The 13,490-nt window shown below is 34.1% G+C and overlaps 1 protein-coding gene across 1 annotated transcript in view; it reads right to left on the bottom strand.

Annotated features, from left to right (window-relative positions):
* The window catches only part of LOC104283573 (connector enhancer of kinase suppressor of ras 2-like), a 210,549-nt gene that overhangs the window by 73,473 nt on the left and 123,586 nt on the right, over nt 1-13,490 (bottom strand). Inside the window, exons 7-8 of the mRNA XM_009881773.1 lie at nt 12,288-12,347; nt 8,037-8,105 (exon numbers count right to left, since the gene is read on the bottom strand). Of these exons, the coding sequence (XP_009880075.1) occupies nt 8,037-8,105; nt 12,288-12,347 (129 nt within the window). The remainder of the gene's footprint in view (nt 1-8,036; nt 8,106-12,287; nt 12,348-13,490) is intronic.

The raw sequence follows: 13,490 nt of genomic DNA, 5'->3' as shown, positions 1-13,490 counted from the left end.
TTGCTACTGCAGTGATAAGCAGAGTTTTAAAAAGATTAGAATCACAGAAACTTTGATACTTAGTGGCTCAAAATTATTGACTTCTTAATTTTAGCCCCCCCAAAAGAGGGTTTTTAAATTTAGATGTTAAATATGGAAGAAACCTAGAAGAATGCAAAACAACTAACTGAAAATGGTAAAAGGCAGGCAGAAGTTTAAGATTTTGGTGATTTACACTTAGGATAGCTCTAATTAATAATTTTTATTGGTTTATACATCCTCAGTGTTGAAAGAAGGGCTCCAGGGGGGAAAAAAATTGTATACTACCGCCTATGTTAAAGGATTTGTTAGTTTTCTCATAGAAAGTACAAGCCAGATAATTAGTGGAAACTGCAAAATATAGTATCTTTAAAAATAATTGCTCCAAAAATATTAATCCCTATGATACTAAATTTCTTTACCCTAAAAGTATAATGATTTAAATATCCACAATACCATAGTAATTTTGTATACCTAAACCTGATAATTTTGTAGCTGGGACTGCATAACTAATATGTTTAGAAAAAACATAACTCACTTTCATGAACCCACTGTAAACTAGTTTGTTTTCTAGTTCTTCAATATCTTCTTTAGAGTATCTCTGTATTGACTTTGTTCCTTCTCATTTAGAACATCTAGATTTTTATGAATGGGATTTGGAATGAATACTACCAGCAATAGGGTTTTCGGCATTTTTATAAATCCAAACTCTGTTCATGCTGGAAAACCACCTTTTCTCCTTCTTAAAAATAAAGGCTACCTAGCCAATGATGACTCACTGATAATCTGTATGAAAAAAAACCCTAACACAAAGAATTCTTAGGGTTAGAGAAACAAACAAACGAAAAGACTGAAGAAAACACAAATTGGTGTATTTGTGGATGACTGCACAGGTACTAAGAGCACGATATATTTGTCTGTTAAAAGGAACTGAAAAAACCAGCTAGACTGCTGAACATGATGCTGCTTATCAAAGGATTCCAGTAGTCAAAAACACCACAACAGTTATTCCCCTCCATACCAATTTCTTCAAAACATGTATACATACTTGCTATGGTACAAAGTTAGATGACACAGCTCAGTGGAACTAGCAGTGCATAGTGGATAGAACACCCATATTCTTTTCTCTGCTTTTCCTGAAAATTCTGGGGCTAAAGCAGAAGAGTGGTTCCTCGGTTCCTTTACTGCCTTATCAAACCCTAAATATCTATGAGGACTCTGATGAATAAAAATGTTCTAAGAAATACAAAATTACAGAATGCACCTCACAGAAGGAAGGTAGGTTACACCTTAATTCATTTGTGAGACCTGTGCATATTCTACTTACTGTATCACACGTCAGCTTTAATCTTACCTAGGACGGATAGAGACAGAGCATTAACTAAACAGGAATTTAAGAACTACCTTGCTGGGCATTTGATCTGGAAATCAATTGTACAGAATAATATTTCCTAGATATTTAGAAAATACTATATTGCACACCACCTGAAAACAAGTAATTCTACCTTGACTGCCTTCACCCTTACATGAACCAGGACAGATGTTTACCCTCAAGGCTCTTCAAATACATAAGCAAAGCCATCTGGATACTTACTTGAACGTCAAAAGTATGACCCCTCTTCATATTTGTATTTTCTTTTATAAAAAAAAAAAAACCCAAAAAACAGTTGGCTTGTGTAAACTCAACTTTTTGTTAAGGAAACAGACTATCATCCCTGCATATTTTAAGTCTATAATTCACTTCATCTGTTTAGGGAAGTAATCAAAGAAAATTGTGTGATTAACAAGGAAAACAGAAATTATTATTAGAAAAGGGTGTGCTGGAAGATCATAAGACTACTTTCTGTCACTGAATGGGAAGCTTGTCATTAACGCCTGTAGCTGATTCAGTCATTAATATCCTAACTGTTACTAACAATAGTTGATGGTGGAAAAACAAATGATCTCCCACTATCTTACATAGTTATTTTCATTAACTAATGGAGAAATACAGCAAGATTCCAAGAAGCTGCAAGATCTGCTACTGGAAGCCATGCCTTTTTGAAAGGCAGAATCCTGAGAATAAGTAACATGTGGCATTTTTTTCGCAAACAGAATGACATCTTTTCAGGGAAGAAGTAATTCTTATGACATCTCCCCTTCAGTTTTTATCTTTCTCTTTCCTACTTGTATTTCACAACACACAGTGTGCTGAAACACAGGTGGTGTGAGCTGGCACTTCACTTGCATATTTACCTCCATCTAAAATGAGCTTCCCCTACGACTCAAATTGACAATTCAACAAAAGTACTATATTAATTCAATAAATATCTTAACAGCAACAAATAAATGCTGAAATTATTTCATTGTGCCAGGGCTCTTGACAATGTATGTAATTTTGAAAAGTATGACAATGTATGTAAAAGTCTGTGATGCGATAATGAACAGTATGAAAGGGTATTAGGCTGCTGATATATTTGTACAGCATCCATCATTCCAACGAATAACCTTATCAAGTATGAAAATGCAACTACATTAGTTAAAACCAACAGCCATTTAGAGATAACAGAAGAAACACCTTAGACCACAAAGCAAAGGTGTTAGAACAGAAAGAGCCCTTCTAGGCTACTACATCCATTTGTTTTCTCTTCTGCATAGCTACAGGCAACTATAACAATCATTTTCACCAGTTCTTCAACCACCGTCCCAGGCAGACCTCAAATTCTACCACAGATTTACTTACAGATGTTTGTATGGATGCTTGCTCTCGCACAACATTGTTTTTTACCTAAAGAGTTCTTTCTCTTTCTGGTCTTTATAGCCTCTTTCTGTTAAGAAAGAGGAATTCTGTCTCAGACCCAGCTGGCTGGGTTATCCAAATTGAAATCCTTATAAAAATTCTCTTCATATGAGACAGATGTTACATTTTATTTTTTACCCAGTACATTCTTTAAACATTCATGTATCTTCGCACCTTTGATAACTGTAATGACTCAAATGTCACACAGTATTTCAGACAAGACAATGGCAATTATACCAATATACCAACCAATATCAAGGCAATGACAATAAAACTCTGTTTCTCCTCGAAACATGTTCATGATTAATTCCAAGTTCATCTTTGCCATTTTCAGTCAGATCACCTCTATGACGCTCAGTTCATTTGGGATTAATTACTACATTGTGACTTCTGGAATCTTGCCAGTTGCTCCTGAGTAACAACTAGCTTTCAACAGGACTTACTAAAAGCATTACTGTTGCTCTATGTCCTATTTAATGACCTTCACATTCTAATTCTCAAAAAACAAAAAACGTTTCCAGTTTTCTGAAAAGTCAGTTTTCCCTAGTTTATCAAACACTATTCTATACAGAAGTAGAAAAAGTATTTTACAGATGGTCAGGCAGCTAGATCAAGACTTGTTTGGGTCTGCAACATTTCTGTTGTCTGAAAAATTACCAAAGGTAGAACATTAACACAATTTACTTCTCATAAATTTATGCTGCACTTCACTTAACATGCCGTTTGCCTTCATGTCTGTACTTATCCTTTCCTCTCTACATCACCTACAAAATCTTGCATAGTATTGACTAGTAAGTTTTGCCTTATTACATTTCTCCAGCATACAATGTTATCCTAAAGCAGACGATTCATTAAAAATACTTGTTTAGGGACTTGCAATTGAAAGTTTCAGTCTCTTCAGTAAACTGAGAAGTAGATGATTTGGCATTAAATTATCCAACCTTGCTTCCATCCGGAATACGTATATGTTTTTGTTATATATGTTTTATTCTCTTTGCTCTATGTTTAATATGATCCTTGTCATGGAAAATTGAAAGAAACAAGTGTTTCTTGGCTAGTGACTGAGCTTTGATGCTACCCTATTTTCACTGCATGATAGTCCCAATACTCTCACTAAAGAATCATGTCCCATATATAAAACAACTTAAAAAAAGAGACAATATGAAATTTACTACTTCAACTAAGCAGCAGAAAATACACTATCCATGGGACCTAAGATGTAATTATTAATTTTGCAAACAAATAAATGTGCAGTGGCATATTCAGCACTTCTGAATAATTTTATAAGAGAGGAAGTAAAAATATACAAGGCACTGGCAGAAATAGTGCCTGTTGTTACTGTAGAGAAAAATAAAGAGTGTGGCAATAATTTAGAATGTATAATGTTTTAAAATTTTCTTATGCTGTTTTATTAAAAACTCATCAGCAAGAAGGACAAGCAGAAAAGCAAATAAGGAAATTGGATAATGATTAAATGATCTTAACAGCTAGTGGTGAATTGCCTGATTTAATTAATTTCTTGCCTAAAGTACTATTATTTTTTCTTTGATCTTTATAATTGTATTAAAGAGTGTTCCTTGGTTAGACCAGATTCCACATAGTCTTTTATTTCTAACTCTTTCAATTGTTGCATTATATAATTTGTAAGCTGTTTTCCTTTGATACTTTCTCAACTCTTTTTTTAAAAAAAAAAACAAAAAAAACCCCCCCAAAAACCCCAAACAAACCCCAACCAAAGGTCTCAGCTACATTTAAAAGTTATTTGAAAACTAAAACAAACAGTCATCTTCTGTTAATATTTTGAATGTATTTGCTAATATAACTGGTTTCAGAAAAAAAAAAAGGGTATGAACATAGATGCCTCCTAGGTATCTGATATTTCTTTCTTAATACAGATAATGCTTTATATAAAATGAGTATATTAATTGTAGGTAATAATTTTGAAAACACACAGCCAAAATATCCTAGCCATGTCAGTCCCAAAATGCTTAACTCCACACATCCAGCAATTCAATGGGATTGACATTGTCATCATACTTACCCCTCTGCTATAGCTATACAACCCCAGAGAAATGCCTCCAGGATTAGAAATGCTGTTATCTGTGCTGACTCCAGTCGAATGGAGGGACAGCACAACTATTTCCAAGTCGACATCTTCTTACACCTGTTTAAAAGCTTACTCCTCTCACAGTTTCAAAACAGATAATTCTTTGAAAATGGACTTCCCGATGGAAAGATTCAAACTTCAATTGAAATTGAAGGTTTTGTTTTTAAAGGGGAAAAAAAAAATCAAATAAAAGTGTCTCTTAGTTTCATTTTTGCCTATGTATGAATGAAAAACAAACAGAAGCTTTTTAAAAAGAGTAAACAGCTAGTTGGTAATGGCTACATTAATGTAGCCTCAATTGTACTATTTTAGCACAGGAGTACTGCCCTACGCATGAATGAATGCTTTCACTGTACAGCTCTGTAACTCAATGTTAAATATGTATTTACAGTATTTAAAGTATTACAGTTGGGAATTGAAAGAAGTTGTTAAGGAGGGTCATGCATTTGGATGACAAACTGGAAGTGCTCAAATTATCTAGCTGACCAGAAAAAAGTGAAAAGGTAATTTGGTTGCATCCTGAAAACACCTAAATGAGAAACCCACTCTCCAATCTAAGAGGTAAAAATATATCAAGATCACAGCACTGGAAGCTTGTGCCAGACAGATGTAGACTACAAATAAAATCATTTTTTTTTTACCCCAGCAATGAGAGTAATTAACTACCAGAACAATTTATTACAGGGTGTAGGAACATCAGTGAATGTTTTAAAACTCAAATAGTCTTATGAAATGAGCGAATATGAATTTATCTAGAAAATACATTGGCCTAGTTCAGTCAAAGCAGATTAAATGATGCCAGTAGTCAGTTATTGGATTGGAATGTATTAAAAGAGATCCATACTTTAATCAGGAAAGTATTTTCACTAGTGGCAATATAAAGTGACTCTATTTAATCATCTTCAGAACAGATACTTTCAAAACACACTGTGTTGAATGGGATTTATATCTGATAGACTACCAAAATGCTACAGAAACTTCAATCTTAAGATTGAAGTAACCTTTTGTAAGGTTACTCAACTGCCCCTCCCAGTCATTAATTTCAAATGGGTTACACCTCATTTCATGAGCTGGTCTTGCTGGTATTAAAATATTGATTACATGGAAATTTAATGAGCTGTTGCCTTTGAATTATTCTAGTCCACTAATGGAAATAATATTGATCATCACAACTTGCGATAACTTGGGCGAAGAAGGAACACAGCTAAGTGTAGTTTTCAGCAAGATGTACCAGAAGTGACTTAAAGGGCACACTTGAAGATCAAAGGGATACTGAAAACATTAGAACTTCCAATCCATGAGGGGAAGAGGGTTGGACCTCTGAAATGTGCAGACACTCAATATTACTGTCTGACTTTCCAAAGTCACAGTGAAGACAGAATAAGACTTTCCCAGGCATTTCAAAGGAAGAATAAATTTCCAAAAGAAACAGCTTCCCATTTATCTCTTTTCTTAGCTTGTTATAAACTTCAGAATGAATAATTAATAGTGGGGTTTTTTAGAAAAAGGTATTTTATGCCAGAACTCAGCTGTTGGTACTGTGCCCTTAGCTGGAAAGGGATTCCACATATCAAGCACCTTGGCCCTGTTGTAATAACACACATGGAAAGAATTGCTATCCAGCAAGCCAATTCTTGAGTAGTTGAATGAGGGGATTTCATCTATTGGAGAAAAGATTAAATCAGGTCTGTCACTTGAAGAGTATGTTTGATGGAAAAAGCCAGTCTAATGCATATTCCAGCTTGTAGCTATGACAACTCATAGAACCTCTCTAGTATAGATAAGAGCTGCGTGCTGCATTAACATTTAAAGTCTAAATGAATAAGTTATACTTTTCAAGAGAAAATATTTGCTCTCTAATCATAAGATTTTAATAGTCAGACTTTCATATTCCCATCTCACACAAATGACAGACAGAAAGAGATTTCTTAATTTTGCTGCTGCTGTGTTTGGAGGTGTGGTTCAACAAGACAAAGTTAAATCGCTAAATTATAAGCACTTCAGGAAGTTACTATCATTATTGTCACAATGCTACTCATGCCTAATAAGTAACAAATACAAGTGTTCCTTTCACCTGTAGTTCCAGTAATACTGCTTCCATTCTTCTGCAACACACAATTTTGACAATTATGACTTAAGATAGTACTGGGACAAAATTTGACAGCATTTTTTTCAGTAATTGTCGACATTGGAACTTACATCAGTTAGAAAGCCACAGCTTGTGTCATCACAAAATAGGAAAAAAAATATAATCATTCAGCCTTGGATGAGGCTCTGATAGGCTTTTAGACAGGCACTCTGACAGGCTTTTAGACTACAATTACAAAAAATATATTCTAAAAAATAAATAAATTATTAATTCTTCAGTAAAGTCACATGTATTTTAAGTCAAGATACAGTTCTATGAATGCTGCAGGAACATATTATTCCTCCATTTCTACATAAAATGAAATGTAGTTTTGTATACATAAGTACACGATGCAGCACACAGCTGTGAAAGAAATGCAATGCTAGGCACATTTAAACATATGCAAATCACATACTACAATACCTTAGGTGAAGCACACAGTTCTGCATACACGTGCTTCTGTGATTTTAAACAGATTAATAGTTTCACTAACTTTATAAAACTGTTCATCTGTTTAAAAATAAATCTGCATACAAGAATGCACAAAAGCAAAATCTGACAGATTTCTATCAACACTTTAATTCTCTTCACGTTTTCTCCCCCCAACAGATTCAGAATATATGGCTGTTACAGCACTTCTGCGTTTTTAATCTGAATCCCATATTAAACAGAATGCAAAACTCTATTTAAGAGAAAAAATTAAATTAGCTGGCATAACCATAATGAAAAGTCTAAAAACTTCAATGAAATATTCTGGGATCTCCTTATAAAAAGAGTATGATGTTGAATAGTAGCTGTGCAAAATGTAAATTTAGCTTAATCCTTCTGGGCTGGTTACTGACTCAACTTGTGCCTTTTCTTATTAAGCATAAGCAGTGCTAATGATATTTTAAAAGACATATATAATAATCTAGTTTGGCAAAGTTACCTTCTAAGAAGAACTCTTACCTTTTTAGCAGTGGCAATAGGCAAAGCCTGCAGAGCAGAATTTCCAAAATACTTACCACAGTTTGATGGTTGACCTGGATCACCTCATCACCAGCATGGATTTTCTTACACTGGTCAGCAGGAGACTAAGGACAAGAGACAATATTTAACTTTACATGGGGGGGTGTGGAAGTGGAAGGGAAGAGCAGGAATTAAAACAATGAATGTTGAAAGAGGCAAAAAACTGTCCCCAAGGAAGTATTGTTATCAAATAACAATAATTGGTTGTATTTATAAAAACTGTTTTTATAAGGAACTATGTTTTTGCTGGTTACAGATGGCAATTTGATGAAATAATGTAGAATCCCACTTCCATTGGTGATGAACAGCCTTTTTGACTGGTTGAACTATTCTAGCTTCTTTACCTCTCTGTAGGGAGTATGAGCAGTCTCAATATTGCTGGGAATACACTGAGTGCATTTACATCATATAGAAGTAAATCTGTTAAGTCTATAAATCATAAGCTTACTGCATGGTCAGGGACAGGGCTAGACCAACCATGCGTGTAACAGTAAAGCAGGTCTCATAGTCCTTTATACAGAAGTTTTACTGCTTAAGAGCACTAAAGATACTCTGCAAATACATTGCACTTCCAAGGCAGTACTAGATTAACCATTTGAACACAGAAAGTTGTAATTTACAAATGGATAATGTCAGTGACAGACTAGCTTTTCAGGAGATTTTATACGTGTGTGTGTGTATATATGTATCTCAAAGTGTCCAAGGCCAGGTTGGATGGGGCTTTGAGCAATCTAGTCCAGTGGAAGCTGCCCCTGCCCGGGGGGTTGGCACTAGATGATCTTTAAGGTCCTTTCCAACTCTAACCATTCTGATTCTTTGATATAGACACACACAGATATACAGACACACACACACTATTCCATATTAACCATTCACATAAATTTGGGATCACTGAGCTGAATATTCATGACTTCACTGCATACCAGTCAAGACCTCAAGGAAACATGCAAGAGCCATTCAGCTGGGTAGTCTTCACCAAGCACAAATCCCATCCATCATTTCATTCGCTTTTGTGGATACAGATTAAAAACAGGAGCAAGGACAAGAGGAAACAGTACAAAAACCCAAATAGCCACTGGGAAGAAAAAGACTGCAACAACTTCTGAATAAAATGCCAAAGAGACTCATCTATGAGGAGGTCAAATCACTCTCCAATAGCCAGCACCTGCTGAGTAATCAATAGATTCTGCAGTCTACACAGCTGCTGGAGAGTAGTAGGAGACATCATTAATTATTCAATCAGGAAGAAAAAACTAAGAAAAACCAAGCCAATAGGCAAATAGCCAATATTTGACACAGTGATTCCAAGAGTGTCATAGGTGCTATTCCAAGCATAGCTTTTACATTCAGGCTACTGCTTGCTTATCATTCCTAACTTTGCTCTGCCCAACCTCCCCAACACAAGCTATGTTCCAGCTCCTCACCTACTTGATCTCTGTTGTTCTTTTGTAAGGGCTTCTGTGTCTCCTGTAGTGGGAAGTGCAGCCCTTGAGCTAAACCACCTGGTCATTACAGCCAGATATCAACTCCTGTCACCTGAGTCCTTCTGCACTAAACTAAACAGGATTTTACCTACATACTTTGTAGGACGGTGTGAAGAACTACCTGGTTCCTGTGTCAATTTTTCCTTTTAGTGGAAACTTGCAGAATTTTGGCAGACTGCTCTTTTGCACAGCACTAAACATGTAACAGAAAGATTTTTCTAGAATTCAGTGAGAATACAAACTTGATCACTTTAAACACTGAATGAAAACTGAGCAGGAAACTGGAGTAAACAACACCATTCATAACGTTTAACTTCAGATGACATTAGTTGGAAAAGCAAAGGCCTGGTTCTTTCACTTTTTAGCTCCTTTCCTGACTTCGATGAGGTTGATCTAATTATTATCTTTTAAAATTAAACACTGGCTCTGAGGTCAATTATCCCTTCAAAAGCAATGAAAAATCAATTTGCTGAAATGCTAGAAATTAAAGGTCTTTGAAGCTGGTTTATTATCCGGACATGTGATTACACTTTTACCAAAAAAAAAAAAAAAAGGCAATTTCTTATGGTGGTGCCTTTAGTGGCTGGCAATATATTAACACCTCCTGTGAATTTCAGTTATAAATATATAACTATTTTCCCTAGAAACCGCATTATATTTCTAAAATTAATTAGAATTACAATAAGAAGTGGATTAATTACAGCATGCCTAATTCAATCTATGAACAAAATCTGTTGCAAAATAATCAAGATGGATCATTCAGAAGTTTCAGGACCCAAGATACACATGTAGTTATTTTTAGACTTCTAAATGCTGCCAATGGCATTTATATAAATAAGCAAACAAATTTTAAGTTTAATTTGCATTAGACTTGTCTTCACAAATTGTGACATAAAAATCATCAGGCTTTCCACGGGTTTGCACTGTCTAAAAACTGAGTGACAAAAACCGCATGATGCAGTACTACTCAATTTATATAAATTAAGTAGAACAAAATATCACACATGAAGCTTACCCTTATGGGCCAGCATAATACTGATGTATGCCAGCAAGTATTGATGTCTTTGGCTAGCCGCACAGTGCTAATTTTATGTTCCTTGGATGTCAGCATTACATAATTTCAATATTAGCTTTATAAAAATCTAAACTTGTAATTTATCCAGCTATACTCTGTTAAACAGATCCAAGACTGAATGAAAACAGTGTGACTAAAACTCTATATGAAAAACAGAAGAAATGGGTCTTATTATGAAGCCTGTCATAGTAATTAGATTGCAGCAGTTGAAGTCAATTTATTTTCTTCAAATTTATAATTATGAATTACAAGTTAAGTAACAAGAAGGATATTTAGAAGCTACTTTGTTATTCTTGTCACACTGTTTACTTTTTCTGTGATCAGTCATCCTGATTTATGTGCTGCAGCATTTCTGTGTGCTTTTGGTTTAGATTTGCCTAACACTTCTGGGACTACAATGAAAATGACAATTAATACATTTTTCTTGGTCTTTTCTGTATTTTTACTACAGATGATGCAAAATAGGAAAATACAATGGTGCTTAACTCCTCCTAATACAATTCTTTCAGGAATGGTTATTTTCAGAAAAGAACTTTTTATACATCCTCACACAACAGTCATTTAGATTATTAACTTATTTGGTTTTTTAACATTGCCAAATCATCCATCCCTTGCTGTTCATGTACCAAAATCTATTTGCTCCTTTCCACAATTTCTCCCTTCTTAGTGATGGTCCTGTCAGTAATTACTGCTAGCTTTGAAAATTTCCTAGTTTATCAAAGATTATTATCTAACCTGTCTGATATCAAATATAATATTTTAAGTTGTCTTTCTCCATTACTCATGTTTTTTACATCCACCCATATTGCTGATACTGTAACTATTTTAAATCTTATTATTTTACAATACATTTCACTGAATTGCTTAGACATACAGAAGCTACTCATTTCCTGAGTCAATCCTAGGACACGCATCATCTCCAAAAGTCTAATTTTTCTAACATTCTTTTAAAATTAATTTGGTAATGAGAAAAAAAAAATCACAAAAATGTTACTGTCCATTCTAAGAAGAAAACAAAGAACACTTAGCAAAAAAGTATTCATCATTGCATGAAATATTTACTCACTGCATAAAGTAGGCTGTCTGTAGATATAAAGGGCTGCTCAGATGACAGCTACACTTATCAGTAACTGGGTAATTTTGTGACTACTCTAGTCAATATAAACACCTGAGGCAGATGTTTTTCCCTGTTATATTATTTCTACTGTTCTGTGGACAGGAAAATACTTTCTTTTTTATATGAACCTAAACTGTCCTATGTTCTGAGAGATTTATCTGAAGTAGAGAACAAAAATTAAATACAACAGATTATTTTAGACTAAAGATGAGGCTCTATGTGAGAAAAATTCACTTAACATAAAGGAAAACATTTTTGTGCCAAAGAGAACATATACATGAACACTATTAGAAAGGCGTACTGGAAGAACCATTGGGGACAGAACGTCAAGATTTTCATTTTTTTTATATTGTTAGTTATTAGTTACTTCACAGATATTTTTCTACGTCTATTTTTAAGGGTTCCAAGTTTTTACAAAGCTAATATGATATATGTATAGAAAAGATAAAGAAAAAAGTATTAATAAAAAGTGGCTTGATTTAAAGCAAGTTTTCATATTACAAAATGCACTGCAGATATATAGAAAATACTTGTATGCACAATGAAAGTCATTTAGAATAAAGAAACTTACATTTTCAGTTGTTCCTGTGATTACATGTAGTCCATCATATGTTGACTTGATATACATTCCCTGCAAAAAGATCAAGAAAAGTAATTCATATTTGTCAGAAACAAATAAATGATGTTTGCATGATAATTAAAATAGCATGCTTATTCCAGTTTAAGGACATAACATTTGAACAGACTGGAAGGAACCATGGTCAATTAACACTTGCAAATCTAAGTTTAACAAATATATATCGAGAGCTATTATAAACAGCATAGTTTTCTCACTTGATGTTTTTTTAATTATTCCAAAGTTTTTGGACCAAATTCAACACTGAACATCAGCATAAAAGCTCATTCCTATTCAGTATTTGAAATATTTAACACGACCTCTTTTTATTACTAGTGATATAAAAAAAGTATCAAAACTGAAACCATGAACGGGAATAGTCTTTAAACTTAAATGCCCCATTTTCAGAAACAACTAAAAACTGTGAGTAGTTGGAAGAAAGAAATTTCGGGGGGTGGGGGTGGGGTGTGTGTCTTCCACCATTTCCTTCTATACAGTTGGCTTAATTTTATCAGTGTTTGCTCTTCTATTGTTTCTGTATTACTTTCAACTGTTACTGACAAACATCTGATTTTCTTTCTCTTTGCCAACTGAAAGCCATAAACAACAACAATGGATCATGAAAAACCCTGCAGGTTCTCACTGAGAATGGGACATTGAATCTCCATTAAAAATCTTAAATTGATATTTAAATCCATCTAGTATGTGTTACACTGGATTTACACAGTGAACTTCTAGACAGAATGTTACACAATGTTGCTGCATCCATAACAGAAGTCTGTTATTTTAACACACAGTAGACTTCAGTAACACATATCCAGCCAAACTTAACAAACAAACAGACAAACATATTTAAGGCCAAACCAGAACATAGTGCTAAACCTTTCACTAAATTTTATCACATATTTCTTCATAAAGTTTCTAGCCTCCTGCTAAGCTATGTGTACTTTTGGAAAAAAATCAAATTACAATTTTATCTCTTAACATATGCCATCTGAGAGACATAAAAACTGACTGATCACTAAAAATTACCCTACATTTTGCTATCTGCTCTTTCATCTTAGCTATTAAACTTTAGAACAAAATATAGAAAAACAATTTTAGTGAATGACTCATAGCCTTCAAATTATCCTAGATAAAGCTTTCATCCTTGTTTTC

The sequence above is a fragment of the Charadrius vociferus genome, unplaced genomic scaffold (assembly GCF_000708025.1).
Source record: "Charadrius vociferus isolate BGI_N301 unplaced genomic scaffold, ASM70802v2 scaffold472, whole genome shotgun sequence".
NCBI lineage: Eukaryota > Metazoa > Chordata > Aves > Charadriiformes > Charadriidae > Charadrius > Charadrius vociferus.
Note: the sequence above shows the minus strand (reverse complement) of the source record. Positions and strands in the feature narration are given on the sequence as shown.